Here is a 22903-nt window from a genome sequence, read left to right on the forward strand (position 1 = left end):
CTGTTGTGGCCTCTCCCGTTGCGGAGCACAGGCTCCGGACGCGCAGACTCAGCGGCCATGGCTCACGGGCCCAGCCGCTCCGCGGCACGTGGGATCTTCCCGGACCGGGGCACGAACCCGTGTCCCCTGCATCGGCAGGCAGACTCTCAACCACTGCGCCACCAGGGAAGCCCTTTGTCTGCTCTTTTACCGGGAGGCAAGATGGTGGTGTGGGAGGGGAGAGCTGGCAACAGCACTTCTTTCATTTGGACCCCAGCTGCCTCTCTGCAGGCTCAGACTCAAGATCTGGCTTTTCTCTGCAGCTGTATTAGCCACAGGTTGCTTGAGAGAACCTGATTTCCCGTCATCCTCTCTGCCCGCCTTTGTCAGGGATAAGGTAAAAGTCAGGCATAGTACTCTCCAGCCCACAAAGCTTCTTTCTTCACCTCGACCCCACTTGAGAGGGAGCCTGGCGAGCAAAATCCCATTCTGACGGTCTACGTCTTTCTCCCACCCTTGGGAAGGGACTGTTTCCCAACATGGATGACCATGTTAATATCCAGTTCCATGACCGACATCTTTGGATTTTGTATGGTTTTATTGTATAAACGGTGGCATTCTTAATCTACAGGAGACTCCCTTTTGTGGCACACATTGAATGTCATCCTTAGACTGTCTCTGTAAAATGCTAGCTCTTAAAATATTAATCTCTAAATGGGCACTCAAGAGTTCATTCAATTATACCATAGCATCTTCTGAATAAGCAGCGTCATCTGGGTGGCTCTCGCTGCATTAAGGGGAAAATGCTTATGGGGCATTGTTTCCCGGGCATGGGATGATGCTCTTGCTTTGTTTCCATTAAGTGTTGCGCTGGCGTGGTTTTGTTGGACGCTGCTGCAGATTTATCGTCATTCATGCCCAGACCCAAGCATTATCAGTTTTCTCTTCCAGTGCCCAGCCTTAAAAGGTATCATGTCTGGTAGGGACTGTGGATCATAATTATGATAAATGAGAGGCACTCGGAACAGTTCTGTTAGAGCTGATTTGTCAGTACTGAGTTCAGTCCAGAGAGGGAGCAGCAGCCTCTTTATTACCACCAGCAACCATTTCTCTTTGATTTTTGTTTTTAGGATAATTTCTTTCTTTTTTTTTAACATCTTTATTGGAGTATAATTGATTTACAATGGTGAATCAGTTATACATATACAAAGTGAATCAGTTATACATATACATATGTTCCCATATCTCTTTCTTCTTGCATCTCCCTCCCTCCCACCCTCCCTATCCCACCCCTCTAGGCGGTCACAAAGCACCGAGCTGATCTCCCTGTGCTATGTGGCTGCTTCCCACTAGCTATCTATTTTACATTTGGTAGTGTATATATGTCCATGCCACTCTCTCACTTCGTCCCAGTTTACCCTTCCCCCTCCCCGTGTCCTCAAGTCCATTCTCTAGTAGGTCTGCGTCTGATTATTTTTTAAACAGCACTTCGTTGCCTGGGACCTTTATTTTTCTTCCTCCTGAAAACAGTCTTCAATGGCAGTGTTTTGAAAAAGGTACCTGTATACCTGCTGGCATTTTCTCCCAGTTTTCTCCCTTTCTGGGCATTGAAACCCATCTGTGGCCCACTCAGCTGAACATTTTTATTACCAATGACTGTTACTTTTTAAGGAAGTCCAGAATATGTATGTCTGAAGTGACGAAGCAGATAAACTGGGAGTGGGGTGGGGGGTGGGGTGGAAATTTGCTCTTAGGAAAGGATTTGTCACCTTGAGTCAAGATTCACTTCAGGCTTCCTTCAGATAACCCTCTCCTTGGCATTTTGCGTTAGTTCATACGTTAGCTTCATGGCAGCAGAGAAGTGGGGGGAATGGGGAACTCAGGAGCATAAGCTATGGTTTTAGGAGCTCCGTGTCCTGAAAATCCATTAGGGAAGACAGATCTTTCTGTTTTAGCAGAGACCAGCAGCAAAGCAGCACACTGTTGTAATTGATCATAACTTCAAGACCATTCGTGCTTATGTCCCAAATGTTCCAAACTATATAGACCTCACCCCTAGTTGTCCCATAGCCCTGAAACTTTTACCAGTTGTAAACCAAGGCCTGGAAAAGAGACCACTGAAATCTGTGACCCTGGCTTCCCCATCCACACTCCACTCTCCCCTGTGCTCCGAGGTACTCTGTGTGTGTGTGTGTGTGTGTGTGTGTGTGTGTGTGTGTATGTATGTGTATGTATGTGTGTGCATTCATTCATGTCCAACAGTGGTCCTGACCGCTCACTACTTTTCTTGTGGCCAAAGTGCGCATCGGACTTGGAAGTGATGTTCACGGCAGAGGAAGAGATTTTGTGAGCAAAGTGAAGCCAAGCGATCCAGCGAAGGGCCAAAGCCACACTCCCGCTGGCCTCGTGAACACCCGCCCCCGCACGCATCTGGTCCTGAGGAGCATGTCCAGGATTTTATTTGTGGCTTTTGAAGTTAATATCACAAATCTTAAACCTCCCAGTTTGTGTGCTCTAATATTAAAACCATTTAACGCTGAAGTTTTGCTTTTTGGTTAAATCTCCCTTTTGGGTACTTCTGGCAACTTCCTGGGGAAGTTGGAGTTGCTAATTGTCCCACCTCTCGGTCCCTGCCAGCTGTCCCCTCACTTAGGGGCACCTCCAGCTGGCATCTGTGATTTAGTCTGACTTTGTAAATATCACCCTCCAAACCCCATAGCTCTTTAGAGAAGAAAGTGGTGGAGGCAGACGTGAACAAGGACATTTACTCAGGAGGCCATGCTTTCCAGATGGAGAATTCTCTTTTGTGTATATAGAGTGTCAAGGAAAAGAGGAAGGGAATGAATGAATGAGTCAGAGAAAGGAGGATGAGGAAAAGAAGGCAGTTAGTTGATCAGGGTTCATTGAGCACCCCCGAGTTCAGAGTTTAAGTTAGATTCTGGGAGAAATAAAAAGAGAAATGTTATAGTTCTCTGATCCATGTCTTGACTGTGAGGTGGGGAGTCCCACGTACCCTCAGACCTGATGAAGTAGCTCAGAATTGCTAAGGAACAGCACATCAACAAGTCTGAAGAAATAACTTAGCCCGAGACGAACACATGAATTCTGCAGAGATGAAGAATCATCGGGCCACCCGCATTCAGTGGGATCAGCTGGGGGAAATAGTCCCTGAAGTGAATGCCGAACCCATTTTGAAAGATCAGATGGTGGAAAGGACAGACAGAGGTCTTACATGATTGGGGGGTGGGCTGGCATGATCGTAGGGCCCACACTTGTGCAAGAATGAAGTTCATTAATTGGAGTGGAGAATCTGTTTTGGAGACTCGTAAGATGGAGTTCATGGCATAGGAGGGAGCCAGCGGGAGAATGATTTTTAAAAAGCCAGGCTGATGGGTTTTAGTTTAGGACGTAATATGATGGCTATGCACTGTAAGCAGGACCCCTGAGGCTAGGGACTGTCATTCTAAGACTGGATGCTTCCCGAGGACAAAGGATTTGCCTCTTCTTTGCCTCAGCGGTTCATTTTTGTTTTTGCCCGAGTGACCAACCTACTGGGCTTTATCACTTGAGATACTGTGTCACCATAGGAATGTAGAGTATACACCTGTCAAGGCTGTGGGCCTGCCTCTGTGGGGACCTGTCCGGCACGGCTGTCTCAAAATCATCACACCACCAACCCAGGTGGAGAATGAAACGCTTCAGCATTCGGTCAGGCATTTCTTTAGCGCGCTTGTCTGCAGAGCACGTTCTTCTAGAGGCCCCCCCACCCACCCAAGGCATTGTACCAGCACAGTCATTTTTGAGTTGTACATGTTCGTTTTGTAGTGAACATTTTCCTAACAGTTGTGCTAAATGAGTGAGAAGATTAGGATGAGCAGGAGTGGCCCTGAATAGGATGTGGGTGAGAGGCAGAGCTGAAAAGGGAGCACAAAGGAGAAACAGTACAGCCGCGGATAAGAGGAGGCATATGCCCCGGACGGTGGTAATTTGGACCCTGGGTTTGGGATCTGCTGATGGAGCAAAGACTGAGAAGTGTGTTAGGAGAAGGGGACAATGGGGTCTCTCCCCTCAACCCTTTCCTTCTGACTCTGAGACACGGAATCACACACACCTCCATCCTACAAACATGCGGGTTTGCCAGCACAACAGCCGGCTTTTTGTACCCTCCCCCTCTTGGTCCGGCCTAGGGCAGCTTATAGATGCTTTCAGCATCCTCTCCGGAGGAAGGTGGGAAGACAGGCAGGCAGCCAGGAAGTCTTGGTGGTTATTAAACTGAGGCTTTGAGGACCTTTTTATTAGCGATGAGACTCAAGTCCTTAGCACTAGAGAGTGCAAACTCCCGCTCACTCTCCTTTGCTCAGACCTCCAAAGAATCTGTTTTATATGGTGTTTATGTATAACCCAGAACAGATGTGGGCCCGGGAACCCTGGGGATTGCTGAGGCTTCACTGTGCTCTTAAGCAAAAGAGGGTTAGCAGCCCCATGGAGGGAAAAAGCACACACCCCTTTCTTTGCTCACTCCCCGCCCCCCCCGGGGCTTCCCATCTCTCATTTGTGACTAGAAGCTCATTTTTGAAGAAGGACATCTTAAAGACTTGTTTGTTTTTTCAGTCTGTAAGCATGAAGGTTGTAATACTGCAAAGACTTAGGCATCACCAAGACTCTAACCTCTGGAACATTAGTAGGCTGCTTTAAACGAGTTGAATGACTAAACCAGTATAAGCACTTTCTGGTCCTGCCCGCCCAGCAGTCCCCCATTATAAGGAAAGGACTTGGTGAGGTGACCTGTACTCTGTAGATAAGAGGGGACCTGAGCGGAAGGGCTACGGCGATTTGAAGGTGAGATGTTGGTATCGGACCAAGTTGTGGTAGAGGCTGCTTTGCCCTGATCCGCCCACATGGCCCCTACAGGATCTTCTGTAGCCTGTATCAGGTGTCTGGGTTAGGCATCATCAACAAGTCCATGTGAGTGTTGAACCCATAACTTTGAAGGGGGGCCGAATGTGCAACCCCCCAAAGATGCCACTTTGGCATGTGGATTATTTTGAGCTGCAGGCAATCAAGATCCAGCAGACTCAGGAAAAACTTTTCCCTCTGACTTAACTATCTCAAAGAATTTAGACAGGGGGCCTGTACCAGAAAAAGAGCTATCCCCAGAGATAACATATTTATCTGAGAGACGTATCTGCAGGGCAGGGCAAACTTCTAATGGCCAAACGTCTGCTCTTCTTAATCACCCTGTGAATTCCCTTCCTACACTTTGAAGCCCCAGATCCCTATCCCATTCCGTAGCTCAGGACAGCATATGAGCCTCAGCTGCTTCACCTGCCCTTGAGTCTCACTGTCTTTGTGAACTCCCCTGCATATGTAATTAAATTTGTCTTTCTCCTATTAATCTGCCTATGTCTCTTATGTTGTTAGCCCAGCCAAAGAACCTAGAAGAGTAGGAGAAAAAAATTTTCCTCCGCTCTAGCTTTGACCCCTTAGCACTAAGCGACCTGGTGCCAATGGTGGCATATTTAAGGCTAATGGTTTTAAGTGAAGAACATCCCTGAGCAAGCAGGCCGGAGGTCTTTGTGCCTTGAAATGCTTGTGAAAAATATAGGGATGCTAATCATTATGATAACGGCACCTTGTTTTTTCCTGAGTGCAAGCATGCTGCCGCTGGCCCATTGTTATTAAGTATGCACCCTTCTGTTTACATGGAGTGTTCAAATCTCCAAACTCCTTAAACATGTATTGTATCATCTGATCTTTACAACAACTCACACCAAAGAAGATTTTAACATTCCCAGTATGTGCTCAATGTACAGACTTAAGCTGAGCAGCCTTGATTGTCAAGGTCAAGGTTACAGAGATTGGTAAGTGGCAGAGCAGGACCAAGGCCACATCTCCAGCATCCAGGTGCTGCCCTCCTTCTGGTCCCATGCCTTGCTGCTGTTGCTGCTTGGGCGTGTTCTAGTGGTAAGGGCAGCTGGGCTGAGCCATTCATGCTCTTTTAGCCTCTTCCGCAGGAAGGAAGATAGAGCTTTTGGGGAGCTAGAGTTTGGGTTTTGGTTTATGAGGGTAGAGTTGAATCTTTCTCTAGGATGGAAGTTACAGGCTTAGGTTCATCAGCATGGTACTTCAGCCCACTGAGCTACTGGCTTCGTGGAATGAAAAGATTAATTTTTTAAAAAATGTTGGCATCTAATTACATGAACCTAGAAGTTTAAGTGTAGACTAAATATAGCTGGATTTTAATCTCTGTTTTATAAATTCCACAGTATTTTGTTGCCAAATAGGACATAACATTTTTAATAGGCAATTTTTCAGAGTTGCATACGAAACCTTTAGCCAGCATCTTTCAGTCTTAGCCCAGCTCAGACGTGCCCTCTGCTTTGAAAGTGGACCTCTCTTAGCCTCCAGAGATGATAAGGTCTGCAGATGCCCATTAACCAACTGCTGGTTTTTACTTATTAAAATCCCATTATGATCTGTACTGGGCAGAAAGATATTAAAAGTAAATTATACTTTCTGCGTGCATCTTCCTTTGAAAACTTTTAATAAGTAAATATATAGTTTAGTTCCTGTGTGAGAGCTAAACACCAGACCTTTGTCCACTACCTAGAGGATGGGGATTTGACTGGGGTCATCACTGGGCTGTGAGAAAGAGAACTCAGATGTGGGCCAAGGCCAAAGCCAGAGCCAGGGTCGGGTTGCGGGAGCCACTGCCCGTGAGAGCTGGGTTTAGGAGAGCACGGCCACCTCTGCAGAGAACTCTAAGCAGGAACTCATCTCAGAGCCCAGGTGAAGCCAAGGTGGGGTCACCTTACCACCAATGAGACACAGCCAGAAGTCCTCCCTTCCCAGCCACTAAAGACTCTAGTGTTTAAAAGGCTAGTACTTGTCATTTTTGAAATCCCTCGAGGTTGGGATATGTCTGGAGCTTTGGGGCTGCATGATTTTTACTTTAATAGGGGAAGTAGGGTTACAAAGTGTGGGGAGACTTCAGAGCCGTCAGGTCTCTATGTTCTTTGGGAATGGGTGTCTTCCGAAGTCTCCCCAATAATGAGAGCAGGTCCGTGTAATCCTTCCTTGTTTCCTAATCTTTCATAATGGGTCTGTGACAGTGTGACAGTTTATCACAAATGTAAAAGCTATTGGAGATTATGAAAAGTAAATGAAAATTATATTGTTAGGTATTTAAATACTGTTGACTAGTAACTATATAATAACGCATGCATGCGCGCGCACACACACACACACACACACACACACACACACACACATACATACATATGTAGAATTGCCTAAAAGAATTTTACAGTTTAGCTGAAATGACCATCATAATAGAAAAGACATCTTTTGATGAATAACTGTTCAATTCAGCGGTACAAACAGTAGGTTCTCTGGGTTAAATAGAGAGTGGGAATATTTAAAAGAGACTTCCTGGAGGAGTTGGGAAACCAGAGAGGATGGAGGATGTGAAAATGGTATGACCAAAAGCACAGAAGTGTGAAAGCCCCATTTGTTCAGGATTTCAGGATTTTTCAAGAGAACTAGTGGGAAATAGGGTAGAAAGATAAGGCAGAGCTGGAATAGGATGTCAGCCACTGCCTGCCCCACCTCAGCCAAGTAATAGGTAATTAAAGATGGGAAGTCAGCAGCTTCAACTCAATCCATGGGACAGTAAAAACCAAGTCTTTCAGTATCTTAGGTGCCTCATCCTCTTACCTCGCTAGGGTCTGGGGTTCGTGGCAAAGGGTTTGAAAATAACATGGCAAGCCAGGAAGCTATTGAGTAGGTCTTGGAAAAAAAGAGAGCATTGTGATGTTAAGAGTAATGTCTTTTAAAAAGTTTTTTAAATTTGTTTTACATCTTTATTAGAGTATCGTTGCTTTACAATGCTGTGTTAGTTTCTGCTGTGTAACAAAGTGAATCAGCTATATGTAAACATATATCCCCATATCTCCTCCCTCTTGTGTATCCCTCCCACCCTCCCTATCCCACCCCTCCAGGGGGTCGCATAGCACCCAGCTGATCTCTCTGTGCTATTTATCTGCTTCCCACTAGCCATCTATTTTACATTTGGTAGTGTGTATATATCAATGCTACTCTCTCACTTTGTCCCAGCTTACCCTTCCCCCTCCCCATGTCCTCAAGTCCATTCTCCATCTCTGCATCTTTATTCCTGTCCTGCCCCTAGGTTCATCAGAACCTTTTTTTTTTTAGATTCCATATATATGTGTTAGCATATGGTATTTGTTTTTCTCTTTCTGACTTACTTCACTCTGTATGACAGTGTCTAGGTCCATCCACCTCACTACAAATAACTGAATTTTGTTTCTTTTTATGACTGAGACTTACATTATATTTTATTATATTTTTATATATAGCATAGTATAATTATATATAATATAGTATATATTATATACTGTATTGTATTATATTTATATTCCATTGTATATATGTGCCACATCTTCTTTATCCATTCATCTGTCGATGGACATTTAGGTTGCTTCCATGTCCTGGCTATTGTAAATAGAGCTGCAGTGAACATTGTGATACATGTCCCTCTTTGAATTACGGTTTTCTCAGGCTATATGCCCAGTAGTGGGATTGCTGGGTCGTGTGGTAGTTCTATTTTTAGTTTTTTAAGGAACCTCCATACTGTTCTCCATAGTGGCTGTATCAATTTACATTCCCACCAACAGTGCAAGAGGGTTCCCTTTTCTCCACACCCTCTCCAGCATTTATTGTTACCACGTGGATTCTCAGCACCCCTGTCCCAACTGTGAAACATTCTTGAGTTGTTTTCCAGAGGGGTATGAGGGAAATAGATACTTTCTTCTCCCTTCACGTATGCCTACTACTCAGCAACAAGCCCCAACCATCAACCTCTTACACGTAACTTCTAACATAGACATCTGCAGGATGCCTGCCTGGACAAGACGGTAGGTGGGACGGAAGGAATTTATTTAGTCTGTTTAAAAATGGAACTTGTAACTCTGGCTTTCTGGCACAGAGCTCCTTGGCCTAAGCTCCTTTGTAAATAATGAGCATCTTTCTTCAGTTAATAAAATACTGGTTGGATGTTTCTGTGGAGACCGCTTTGAAGATTTGGTTGAATCAGAGGAACATCTCACCAAGAGATGCTTCCATTACGGTAAATGGCTTCATAGAACATAGGCCTAGGGGTTCTGAAAGTAGAACATTCCAGGTTCGGATTCCACCTCTCCCATGTAAAATAGGGCTGGTCCTTGCAAAGTTGTGTAAGTGATTAGAAACAGTTTATATAAAGTACCTGGTACATGGATATTCAGTAGAGGGTAGATGTTATAAATAACATCTACATTTTAGACAGGTTCCTCCTCCTGAGTTGGGAGTTTGCTATGTTGCATTAATTCTGTTAGATGGTTTTAAATTAATAAGGTGGCACAGATGGATGGTAACTACCTCAGGCAACATTCTCTGCAAGCAGTGACCCCATGAAGCCATCCTGGCAGGGGCAGGCCTTGCACACACTCAAGCTCACACAGTCACTGACAGGAAAAAAAATCTTTTTATTTTTGCTTCGCTGAGAAGGTGGTACTGAATGCTTTCTTCCACTGGGAAATCAATTTCAGTGTGCAGCGGATCTAAGCGAGTGAGGTCGTACTCCTGCTTTTCTAAAAGAGACACATACTTCTGTTTTTATTAATCATGGAACTGACACAAGCCTGGTAGAATCTGTGAAGAGGAAACATGCTCGCTCTCCTTGCTGTATCTACTGCCTTCTTCAAATTAAGAGAGAAGAAGGGATTTTTGTCTTCCAGTCTAGAAACCATACCCTCTTCTGGTTTAAACCAAGCAAGCAACCTCATGTCCTTGGAGACCTGCCATATATGAGTTTCTGGAGTAAAAGGCATTTTCAGAGATTTTTGTCGGCTGTCACTTTTGAAGGCAAAGTAACAAAGCCATGATGCCAAGAGATGCCTGAAATAGCTGTGCGTGTAATTTTGGGGTTAGACGCTTCCTTGTCACAAGCTTGAAAACATGTTCTTTTTGGAGTTGAATCTAATATTAAGGACCATTGATGTGGACGATGCGAGGTTTTTATTCTCTACCGGGGTTTTCTGATATATGTAGTGCAGCTCACTTTAACGTAGTGAGATACAACAAAAATCTCAACATAAAATACACCAGTGTTGGATGAGAAGAGTATTAGGCTCAGAATTAACTTGTTTTATAAAATGATTATCTGCAAAGTTTCTGTAAACAGCAGTTATTCCTTATCCTTTTGAACTTGGTGTGACCACCCCATTTTTTTTTTAACGTGCAACCTTCTTACACACAGAACTGATTGCATGAAGTGGAGTATAGCCCCATGGAGCCCCATGATGGGTCAGTCGTTACCTTCATGCAGGTAGGAGGCTGCAGAGGTTGGTGGTCCATTTTTTGCCTCTGCTGAGCGTTCTACACCAATAACCAAGTAGCCTGTAGGGGGCAGCAGAATGCCAAATAAAACACCTGTTCCTGGGGCTGTCAGGCTTTTCGGGCTCATTGCCCGCCCCTTTTTGGTCCATGATGCAGCACCCACCCTTCTCCCCTTTGCCTGGCAAAATTCATCCTCTAGGCCTTGCCAGGGTGGGGACCTTTACCATTAAGCCTCCCGTAACCCACTCGCCTCCACTGACCCTGTTCTCCTCCACACTCTTAAGCCCTCCTGGTATACTTTCTACCGTATCATATAGCAAACAAGTACCATATCAGCTTAATGATGGGACTTGTTTGCTATTGTTTCACAACCAGCTCTACCTGTCCTTTGGGCAGGAACAACGTCTTGTGTCTCTGCGTTGCTCATAATGCCAGGACTGCCCTGGAGGCAGATGGAGGATTCCTTAAGCGGTAGTGAGTGCTTGATGCGTATCTGCTAACTTGATTGTCAAGATGGTCTTGTTTGTGCACAAGAGAAAGTATTTTCTTTGCTTCGCTTGTTTCTGAAATACCTACACTCTCACACGCTTTCCGGTTTGTTTCAGATTGGGATGTAAGATAGGAGGGCTTTCAAAATAAACCCAGAGGTGTAATGGAAAACATTAACTCTGGTGCCATAGTCGCAGATGTGCATCTAGGCCCTTCCCCTTCCCAGCCCGTTTTTCTCACCCAGATAGTGGGGCTAGCTAAGCTGATCACATAAGCTACCGTCTAACCCGGAGCACCTTTGAAGGTGAGGGAGGACATTTAAAACTACTTATAGTCACATAGTCTTTAGAAGTATTTATTGACTGGGGAATGGTTTTTATTTTGCTTTTTTTTTTGGCTTGCCTATAAAACTGTTCTATTCGAAAATGATTTTAAAGATAACATTCCTGACAAAATATTAAAATAATATATAAACAAGACAACTTGTCCATGGGTTGGCATGCTAGAACAGCATATGGTGTTTCAAAGAATCAAGCTGAGTGATCCATGGAAAGTGTCTAGTGCCGTGCCTGGGACACACTGTGTATTCAGGGAATGATGATTTCCTTCTCCTTCGTGGAAGAAGGTTGGACAAAGAAGCACTGACCAGCAGTAAACAAAGGCCTATGGGCTTTTTAAAAAAGGCTGCTCTAAGGAGGGTGTGTTCCTAGTTGTCCAGATCCTGACAAGCCAAGATGTGAGTTTTGCCCAACTCTAGCAGGAACATACTGATTGAAAAACACGGCTCTGTGGGTATGTAGTCAGACAGCTGTCTCAACAGTAGAGAACATACCCGAGGGATGGCTGTAGCTTTCGGGTGATAAGCCGGCTGCTCTGTGAGCACAGTGCGAATTCGTACTGCTTCTGGGCAGCTTCCCAGGAAAGCTCGAGGGTCTGGCCTTGGCTCCCCTCTTCTGCAGGAGCTGTCCTGCCGTTTAGGGACCTGAATTCAGCAATTGTGCTTAAATACTGGGTTTACCAGAAACTTAATAGTTTGAGCTGTAAAATACATACCTGCCTTGAAGTCTGGTGTCCTCGTGTAACCAGAAACTTAACTGCCATTCTGTGAGTGAGCTACGGTGGGGTGCATCCCTTTTAGAAACTCTAAATTCAGTACTCCTCACCCTGCCTCCTATAAGTGCTATTTCGCTCGAGTAATGAGAGCTCTTTAGCCTGTGTGTTCATTTAAGCTAAAGCCCCTCAGAGCTGAGGTTTATGTATTGCCACCTCCGTGTGTGATGGAGAATTCAGGGAGTGCTCTGTGGCTTCCTGGAAGTCAGGAAGGGTCTGCACACAGTGAACAGCAATGTGTGATGGGAGAATCAAGCCCGGGAGCAAGCGGTATTGCCGGGACAGCCCTTCACATGGTTCCTAAAAGCCTCTTCTGTCTCTAGGTATGTGTACATTCCAGCGGGCGGGTCCCAGCACGGCCTGCTAGGGACACTGTTTTCCACTGCAATGACGTTTGCGTTTGTGAGCTTCTGGCATGGTGGGAATGACTACCTCTGGTGCTGGGCAACACTCAACTGGCTGGGAGTCACCGTGGAGAACGGAGTCCAGAGGCTTGTGCAGGCGCCGCGTGTCCAGGACAGCTTGGTGAGCTGGGTCCTTGCTTGTGCAGTAGGGGACAGCCACGCTCGGTGGACTGGGTTTGGGAGGGAAGGCGGTCATCACGTTTACCCCATTGTGGGCCATTCCTGCTAGATTGGTTCAAAACTCGTGTGCCCAGAGGTAGGACAGCTGAAAAAGAGGCTTCTGTAGCTATTTTTTTTAAATAAATGTTTTAACTATAAAAGTAATACATATTTATTATATGAGAATTAGAAAATTCAGACAAGTATAAGGAAAGAAAAAGGTCTCCTCAAGAGAAACCACTGTTAATCCCATTCTTCTAAATTTTTTCTCTCTCTACACACACACACACACACACACACACACACACACACACACACACCATTTAAAACATGCTGTTATACTAGAGATACAGTTGTATCAGGACGCCTTTCTTTGTCATCAAATGCATTTCTAACAACCCTTTTTTTTTTTTTTTTCCTTTTTTGCGGTACGCGGGCCTCTCACTGTTGTGGCCTCTCCCATTGCGGAGCACAGGCTCCAGACGCGCAGGCTCAGCAGCCATGGCTCACGGGCCTAGCCACTCCGTGGCATGTGGGATCTTCCCAGACCGGGGTACGAACCCGTGTCCCCTGCATCGGCAGGTGGACTCACAACCACTACGCCACCAGGGAAGCCCTCTAACAACCCTTTTTAATGGCTTCATAAAATTCCATTATGTGGATGTGTCATAACTTATTTAATTAGTCTCCTATTATTAACATGTTCTTCCAGTTTTTCTGCAGTTACCAGTTGCATTGAGATGACTATCATAACCAGGGTGCATTCTTCAGTGTAACATTGCTAAGTTAAAGGTTTTTCTCACTTTTAAGTTTTGCCATACATACTTGCTTACCTGTTTCTTAACTGCCCTGTGGACAAAGTTTGCCAATTTACATTCCTACCCAACAGTGCCTGAGAATGCCCTTGCCAATACTGAGTAGTACTGGTATTTTTACTCGTTGCTATTTTGATAAGTTCTAGTAGCATAAAAATCAGGTAAGGATTTAAGACACATTCGCACTCTATAGGCAAATGATTTGGAAAATTAAGCATTTTTCTTTACACACATATTTTAAGTGATTTTAAACTATGAGCAAGTGTTTTATCATGTAAGTGTGGCATAGTACGTATTAGAATCTTATAGGAAATCATCAATTCTGAATATGCAGCACTATTCCGATAACCCTGAAAAAAAGTATCTAAAAAGAAATATGCTAGCATCAGTGTTCATGGCAGGCAGTAAAACACAAGAAATTTACTGGGAAATGATTAACGTGGGTAAATTCCCCCCGTATTTGCAACTAAAGCAAATGTATTTCAAAAAGCCAACGTCACCAAAATACATCTGAGTGTTTTTCTATAAAGATAGCCATAGTACAAGTGGACAGTTGTTTCAATAAAAACTGATACAAAGCACATAACAAAAATAACACTCCTGAAGGAAGTTAAATATGTTTATGTATGTTTACAGATAAGTATTTTATTCAGTACTAGTACCCAGCAATCAGCAGGAAAGAAATGTCAGTGAATTCCAGTAGAAAGTGGAATTTCAATGAAAGTCATGGCTTTGTAACACAAAGAAAAACCATAAAGGGTGGTATCATAAAGGTTACAAACTTCACCGTCAAATCTAAGTAGTCTTCCCCAAAGTGGGAAACCCAGTCATCAGGCATGAAAGCCAGAAAATTCTTTTCAGCCCCGGCTGAAGCCCTATGACACATTTCCATGTTCCCTCATGAAGGGTCTGACATTAACCTTGAACTTAATCTTATGCAGAGCTCCGTAGACTTTGAGCCATGGCTTACATTACTAAGAAACCTAAAGAATCTAAAATATTAAAGGAGTAACCCACGCTGTGCAATGTAGTGTCTGGCTTGTTAATTTTGGTTAAAAATGAAGGAAGACAGTGAAAAGACATGCTCACAGGATGAAGCACTTGAATGTCTGCTCTGCCCCATCACAGCTCATTCCAGGACCTTCACGTGTTCGCCTCATTTGAGCTTCCATCCACAATTCAAGCTCCCAGGTGTATAGTAATTTCTGAACATGCATTTCTTTGGTGAGATATATGTCTTGTATGTTGCAAATGTGGTGTTTAGTTTACATATTTATTGAGCAAGAACACATTTTAAACCTATTTTTATCACCTGTCTTGCATCCTGACAGCCTGGTGGTTGGCTATGGCTGTTTAGACTAGGATCTCCTTGAGCACAAGGTCAGGACCCCATTATCACTTATATCCCCAGTGGTTAGTTGCGTGTCTGAGTTAGCCTCAGTAAGTCAGTACACAATTAATGCTTCCAAATTGGGTTCTTTAGTTCTTCTTCCACTTGTCCACTTAAGGACTTTTTCTCCATTACTCTGCTTTTTATACAGTTCAGCACAGATTCTGTTTTCTTTCAGAAAAACATGGCTGGCATTCCAGATGTACACAGCCTTTTGAATAAATTGTTTCCCCACTTGGGCTACATCCTTCCCTCTCTTTCATGAATCCATTTCCCATTTATTTTTAAAATTGAGGTACAATATTATTGTACAATATTATATGTTACAGGTGTACAACATAGTGATTCACAGTTTTAAAGGTTATACTCCATTTATAGTTATTGTAAAATATTGGCTATGAATTTACCATTCTTTTGTCACAATCCAAATAAGCACTTAATGCCTCCTTGGTACTTAATTTCATCTGATTTTAGTCTCCCCAGTTGATCTGATAGTATTTTTAAAATATGGGCTCTCTCCGCATGCCTCTTATACACTCTCCCCATGCCTTTCATCCTTCATCTGTTTTGTTTTGTTGGGTTTTTTTTATGATGGATTGAAAGATATCTGAATAACAAGGATTATCATTACTTCTTTTCCCATATCTTCTTCATCTTCAACCTCAAAGCTTTGTCTGGGACACAAAATACAGTAGGATTCTATTTCTTGGTGACAGTTGAACGCTCACTGAAAGACCAGTCAGAGCTGAGTGTTGTAAATAGGAAGCCCTCTGACGTTCTAGCCAGGGCTTTCCCATCGAACTTTATGCAGTAATGGAAGTGTCCATTGTGTTGTCCAATACAAGTAGTCACGAGCCACCCTGAGTACTTGAAATGCGCCTAGCATCACTGAGAAACTAGTTTTTTAATTTATTTAACTTTAATTAATTTGAATCTAAGTAGCCCCCTTGTGGCTAGTGGCTTCCATTTTGAATAATACAGTTCTGGAACATACCCCTTTTCTAGAAAAAAGAAAAGTAAAAGTATATAGTGTTTGACTCTGCTATAATACAGAATGATTTTTATTACTGATGTGGTGCCTTGTATATCCAGCTGGCTACTGAACCTCTCCACTTGAATATCTCACAGATATCTCAAACTTAACATGCTTAATACTGACCTCGTGGACCCCCGTCCCCCAATAATTCCAATTAGCTCCTTTGCCTCTGGCATTCTCTCTTTCTACAGAAGCCACCGTCATCTTTCTAGTCACTCAAGGCCAAAACCATCAAGTTATCCTTTGTACCTCCCTCTCTCCCAGTTCTACCTGTATGTACTGTACGTTCTACCTCCTAGGTAGATCTTAATTTTTAAAAATTGTTTCCATTTCCACTGAATCATCCTAACCCCAATGTTATCATTTCTTGCCCAGTCTACCAAGTAGCTTTGAACTGGTCTCCCTGCTTCCACTTCTGCCTTCTTCAGTTCATTATTCTCATAGTAGTAAATGATGCTTCTCAATAAAAACCTAACGAACCATGCTGTTGTCCTTAAAATCCTTAGTGGCATACCGTTTTCTCTGGGCTCAGTCCACAATATTGAAGATGACCTATAAGGCCTTGGCTGATCTCGATCTTGCTACCTCTCTCCATCCTCTCTGCCTCTCTCCCCTCGCACTCTGTCCTTCCTTCTGTTCGTTTACATACCTGGGCCCTCCAGCCCCACCTCCCCCGCACAGGCTCTTCCATCTCTACAGTGCTCTTGCTCCTTTCCCTCCTATTTCATCCTTCAGATTTCACCTTCAATGACAGCTTGTTTGGGTACCCTTCACTGACCCTCCTAAGTCAATCAGGTCCCAATTAGTAACTCATTTGGGGGCACCTTGTACGTGGTCTCTTCTGCTGTACCTATCACAGTTACAATGAAATATTTTTACACAATAATTTATTTAATCCTTATCTCCCTCACCAGACTGTAAGCATCATGAAATCAGAGATCTGCATCCTTGACATATATGATGCCTGGCGCAGAGGAAGCATGCAGTACATACTTGCTGAATGAATGAGTGAATATATTTTCTGACTTCACTGAGGGGCATATAAGAGGTGATAAGCTTACACAGCAGCATGAAGAATATAGATTGAATACTGGAAGAACTCACTAAGGCTGAGGCTTATTGAACATTATATAGGGAGATTGTTTTGTAGCAGGGTAGACACTAATTGGTCTAGTGACGGCAAAATGCTAATTGGTCTAGTGATGCACAAAATATATATAGAAGAAAGAAAAGGGTAGGGAGGAGTTAGCCTTCCTGGTACCCTGCTGCTTTATGAGAGGGGAGAATATTGGCTGTGACTCACTGAGGCCCAGAGCTGTGGGAAGCTGACAAAAGGCATTTTCACAAGGCACCAAGCAGGGTGGAATGAAGAGGAGTTACTGCTAAAGCAGCATGCTTCTTCTCTGTACAAGTACTCTCCCGGGGAGCTAGAATTTGTGTTCAGCACAGAAATCTTTTAATAAGTGGAAACATTTTGAGCATCAGTAGAGAGACACTACTTCTTGCCAATTCTCGATTTGATCGCTCCTTTTTTTTTTTTTAAACATCTTTATTGGAGTATAATTGCCTTACAATGGTGTGTTAGTTTCTGCTTTATAACAAAGTGAATCAGTTATACATATACATAAGTTCCCATATCTCTTCCCTCTTGCGTCTCCCTCCCACCCTCCCTATCCCACCCCTCTAGGTGGTCACAAACCACCTAGCTGATCTCCCTGTGCTATCTGGCTGCTTACGTTTGGTAGTGTATATATGTCCCTGCCACTCTCTCACTATGTCCCAGCTTACCCTTCCCCCTCCCTGTATCCTCAAGTCCATTCTCTAGTAGGTCTGCGTCTTTATTCCTGACTTGCCCCTAGGTTCTTCATGACCATTTTTTTTTTTTTTAGATTCCATATATATGTGTTAGTGTACGGTATTTGTTTTTCTCTTTCTGACTTACTTCACTCTGTATGACAGACTGTAGGTCCATCCCCCTCACTACATATAACTCAATTTCGTTACTTTTTATGGCTGAGTAATATTCCACTGTATATATGTGCCACATCTTCTTTATTTATTCATCTGTTGATGGACACTTAGGTTGCTTCCATGTCCTGGCTGTTGTAAACAGAGCTGCAATGAACACTGTGGTACATGACTCTTTTGAATTATGGTTTTCTCAGGGTATATGCCCAGTAGTGGGATTGCAGGGTCGTACGGTAGTTCTATTTGTAGTTTTTTAAGGAACCTCCATAGTGTTCTCCATAGTGGCTGTATCAATTTACATTCCCACCAACAGTGCAAGAGGGTTCCCTTTTCTCCACACCCTCTCCAACATTTACTGTTTCTAGACTTTTTGATGATGGCCATTCTGACTGGTGTGAGATGATATCTCATTGTAGTTTTGATTTGCATTTCTCTAATGATTAATGATGTTGAGTATTCTTTCATCTGTTTGTTGGCAATCTGTATATCTTCTTTGGAGATATGTCTGTTTAGGTCTTCTGCCCATTTTGGGATTGGGTTGTTTGTTTTTTGATATTGAGCTGCATGAGCTGCTTATAAATTTTGGAGATTAATCCTTTGTCAGTTGCTTCATTTGCAAATATTTTCTCCCAATCTGAGGGTTGTCTTTTCTTCTTGTTTATGGTTTCCTTTGCTGTGCAAAAGCTTTGAAGTTTCATTAGGTCCCATTTGTTTATTTTTATTTTTATTTCCATTTCTCTAGGAGGTGGGTCAAAAAGGATCTTGCTGTGATTTATATCATAGAGTGTTCTGTCTATATTTTCCTCTAAGAGTTTAATAGTGTCTGGCCTTACAGTTAGGTCTTTAATCCATTTTGAGTTTATTTTTGTGTATGGTGTTAGGGAGTGTTCTAATTTCATTCTTTTACATGTAGCTGTCCAGTTTTCCCAGCACCACTTATTGAAGAGGCTATCTTTTCTCCACTGTATATTCTTGCCTCCTTTATCAAAGATAAGGTGACCAGGGCTTCCCTGGTGACACAGTGGTTGAGAGTTCACCTGCCGATGCAGGGGACGTGGGTTCATTCCCTGGTCCGGGAAGATCCCACATGCCACGGAGCGGCTAGGCTGCTGAGCCTGCGCATGTGGAGCCTGTATTCCACAACAGGAGAGGCCACAACAGTGAGAGGCCCGTGTACCGCCAAAAAAAAAAAAAAAAAAAGATAAGGTGACCATATGTGCATGGGTTTATCTCTGGGATTTCTATCCTGTTCCATTGATCTGTATTTCTGTTTTTGTGCCAGTACCATACTGTCTTGATTACTGTAGCTTTGTAGTATAGTCTGAAGTCAGGGAGCCTGATTCCTCCAGCTCTGTTTTTCTTTCTCAAGATTGCTTTGGCTCTTCAGTGTCTTCTGTGTTTCCATACAAATTGTGAAATTTTTTGTTCTACTTCTGTGAAAAATGCCAGTGGTAGTTTGATAGGGATTGCATTGAATCTGGAGATTGCTTTGGGTAGTAGAGTCATTTTCACAATATTGATCCTTCCAATCCAAGAACATGGTATATCTCTCCAACTATTTGTATCATCTTTAATTTCTTTCATCAGTGTCTTATAATTTTCTGCCTACAGGTCTTTTGTCTCCTTAGGTAGGTTTATTCCTAGATATTTTATTCTTTTTGTTGCAATGGTAAATGGGAGTGTTTTCTTGATTTCACTTTCAGATTTTTCATCATTAGTGTATAGGAATGCCAGAGATTTCTGTGCATTAATTTTGTATCCTGCTACTTGACGAAATTCATTGATTAGCTCTAGTAGTTTTCTGGTAGCATCTTTAGGATTCTCTGTGTATAGTATCATGTCATCTGCAGACAGTGACAGCTTTACTTCTTCTTTTCTGATTTGGATTCCTTTCATTTCCTTTTCTTCTCTGATTGCTGTGGCTAAAACTTCCAAAACTATGTTGAATAATAGTGGTGAGAGTGGGCAACCTTGTCTTCTTCCTGATCTTAGTGGAAATGGTTTCAGTTTTTCACCATTGAGGACGATGTTGGCTGTGGGTTTGTCATACATGGCCTTTATTTTGTTGAGGAAAGTTCCCTCTATGCCTACTTTCTGCAGGGTTTTTATCATAAATGGGTGTTGAATTTTGTCAAAAGCTTTCTCTGCATCTATTGAGATGCTGATATGGTTTTTCTCCTTCAATTTTTTAATATGGTGTATCATGTTGATTGATTTGCATATATTGAAGAGTCCTTGCATTCCTGGGTTAAACCCCACTTGATCATGATGTATGATCCTTTTAGTGTGCTGTTGGATTCTGTTTGCTAGTATTTTGTTGAGGATTTTTGCATCTATGTTCATCAGTGATATTGGCCTGTAGTTTTCTTTCTTTATGACATCTTTTTCTGATTTTGGTATCAGGGTGAGACCCTCGTAGAATGAGTTTGGGAGTGTTCCTCCCTCTGCTATATTTTGGAAGAGTTTGAGAAGGATAGGTGTTAGCTCTTCTCTAAATGTTTGATAGAATTCGCCTGTGAAGCCATCTGGTCCTGGGCTTTTGTTTGTTGGAAGATTTTTAATCACAGTTTCAATTTCAGTGCTTGTGAATGGTCTGTTCATATTTTCTATTCCTTCCTGGTTCATTCTCGGAAGGTTGTGCATTTCTGCGAATTTGTCCATTTCTTCCAGGTTGTCCATTTTATTGGCATAGAGTTGCTTGTCGTAATCTCTCATGATCTTTTGTATTTCTGCAGTGTCACTTGTTACTTCTCGTTTTTCATTTCTAATTCTATTGATTTGAGTCTTCTCCCTTTTTTTCTTTTTGCGTCTGGCTAATGGTTTATCAATTTTGTTTATCTTCTCAAAGAACCAGCTTTTAGTTTTACTGATCTTTGCTGTCATTTCCTTCATTTCTTTTCCATTTATTTCTGATCTGATCTTTATGATTTCTTTCCTTCTGCTAACTTTGGGGTTTTTTTGTTCTTCCTCTAATTGCTTTAGGTGTAAGGTTAGGTTGTTTATTTGAGATGTTTCTTATTTCTTAAGGTAGGATTGTATTGCTATAAACTTCCCTCTTAGAACTGATTTTGCTGCATCCCATAGGCTTTGGGTCGTCGTGTTTTCATTGTCATTTGTTTCTAGGTATTTTTTTATTTCCTCTTTGATTTCTTCATTGATCTCTTGGTTATTAAGTAGTGTGTTGTTTAGCCTCCATACGTTTGTATTTTTTACAGCTTTTTTCCTGTTATTGATATCTAGTCTCATAGCGTTGTGGTTGGACAAGGTACTTGATATGATTTCAATTTTCTTAAATTTACCAAGGCTTGATTTGTGACCCAAGATATGATCTATCCTGGAGAATGTTCCATGAGCACTTGAGAAGAATGTGTATTCTGTTGTTTTTGGATGGAATGTCCTGTATATATTAATTAAGTCCATCTTGTTTAATGTATCATTTAAAGCTTTTGATCTCTCCTTTGAAGTAAGACACCTTCAGGGTGCTTGTTAGTTATTCCTACACAAAGGAGAATCTATATCTCAAGCTGCTCACCCACCCTACCCCTGATTTCCATTTCATTGAGTAATTTAAATACATCCTCCTCCCCCAGCCCTTGTCCCTTCTTCTTTGTGCAAAGAGTATCCTGCTGAGCTGATTTATGTCCTATCTGAAGCAGTAAAATTTCTATGTATAGACTTAATTGAGAAAACATGCCTCCAGTGAAAATCATGGACGGTCAGTCTAATGGTTCTTGGAGGGACCTGATGCTCTGCTGTGTCAGAAAGAACCCATAGCTCTGTGGTGATGTCCATTCAGTTTATCAGTTATATTGATCAGTTTGGTTTTGAAGAGGAGTTTGAGAGATCAGTCAACCTGAAAGGATAATTGATTGTAAAACTATTGGCATGATCCACCCAATGGTTTCCTAGTTCTGTGGAACCCTAACTCACCAGTTGGCAAGATGTACATGGCAGTTGGCCTGATCAGAAAACCTTTTCACTGGAGGTCAGTGATCATAGCCCAGCTAACTCACTGAAGGAATACAAAGCAAACTGGTCTGAGAAGAGTTATTCTGTTGGACAATGGCTCATGATCTTCTATTCCTCCACCACTTGCATTCATTTCGACAAACAGAGATCAAGTGCTTCCTGTCAGTGACCCTTTTCTTCAGACCAGAACCCTTCTTAGACTGAGCCCATTTAGGCAGAGTCAACCTGGCTGGTCCTTTGTTTCTGAGTTTGCTCATCTAGGAAAAAAAAATTTCAGTGCCCTATGTGGGAGACACATTGCAGTTAGGGAACTCTGAGTGAAAGACTTGATCCCTCCCTCCTCATTCCTTTTTCTTCATATTCTTTTGGTGCTTCAGTGAATACAGTGTACTAGTCTATCAGTGTTTAATGGTACAGTCTATTATTAGTTGATTTTCTCCATGAATAAGGTATCTCACCTGGCCTCCTATCAGGATGATCATCTTTGTAGTGGCTCCTTTGGAGTAGAGAGGCAATAAAACCACGGAATGAGGGCTTTTCTCCATGAGGAGCTAAGTGATTTATATTTAAAAAATGGACTTGTCTTCATAAATATCATAAAATACTAATTGGCCTATTCTTCCCAGGCATTGCTCAGAAGAAAGGTCTGGGCTGGAGACAGATGTCTGGGAGCATGTAGATGATATTTTGGAGCTGTGGAATTGTCTGAGACTTTCTAAAGAGAGGGAGTACAGAAAGAGAGGAAAAGGAGACTGCCCAGGAATGAACTGAGGACACCAACATTTAGAAATTAGATAGAGAAGGAGGGACCAAGAGGTGGGAGGGAAATCTAGAGGATAATTTCACAGAGACCAAGAAAAAGAAGGTACTTCATGGAGGCAGTGGTCAATGGTGTTGATGCTACTGGGGAGTCAAGTAAGGTGAGGTTATGGCTCCATGTCAGAGAGCTAACAGTGGAAGAGAAGAGCGGTGAGTCATCATCCCCATCCTCACGAGTTTATGATTTGGTTGGAGAGGCAAGATGTGTGCACACCAGTTGAGGACCAGTATAAGGCATTATGTGCAGAGAGACCCAAATGAGTCATAGAGGCAGCTGATGTTCTTATGGGGTGGTGGTCAGAGTGAGCTAAGCTTTTAGGAATGGTTTATTTAAAGATCTGGGGCTTGAGTAGGATTCTGAGGAATT

The 22903-nt window shown here is 42.8% G+C and overlaps 1 protein-coding gene across 1 annotated transcript in view; it reads left to right on the plus strand.

Annotated features, from left to right (window-relative positions):
- Positions 1-22903, plus strand: part of HHAT (hedgehog acyltransferase) — a 364318-nt gene that overhangs the window by 258670 nt on the left and 82745 nt on the right. The window contains exon 10 of the mRNA XM_027082906.1: positions 12300-12501. Coding sequence (XP_026938707.1) covers positions 12300-12501 — 202 coding nt within the window. The remainder of the gene's footprint in view (positions 1-12299; positions 12502-22903) is intronic.

The sequence above is a fragment of the Aethalodelphis obliquidens genome, unplaced genomic scaffold (genome assembly GCF_003676395.1).
Source record: "Aethalodelphis obliquidens isolate GAN/ISIS:26980383/991018 unplaced genomic scaffold, ASM367639v1 scaffold48, whole genome shotgun sequence".
Classification (NCBI taxonomy): Eukaryota; Metazoa; Chordata; class Mammalia; order Artiodactyla; family Delphinidae; genus Aethalodelphis; species Aethalodelphis obliquidens.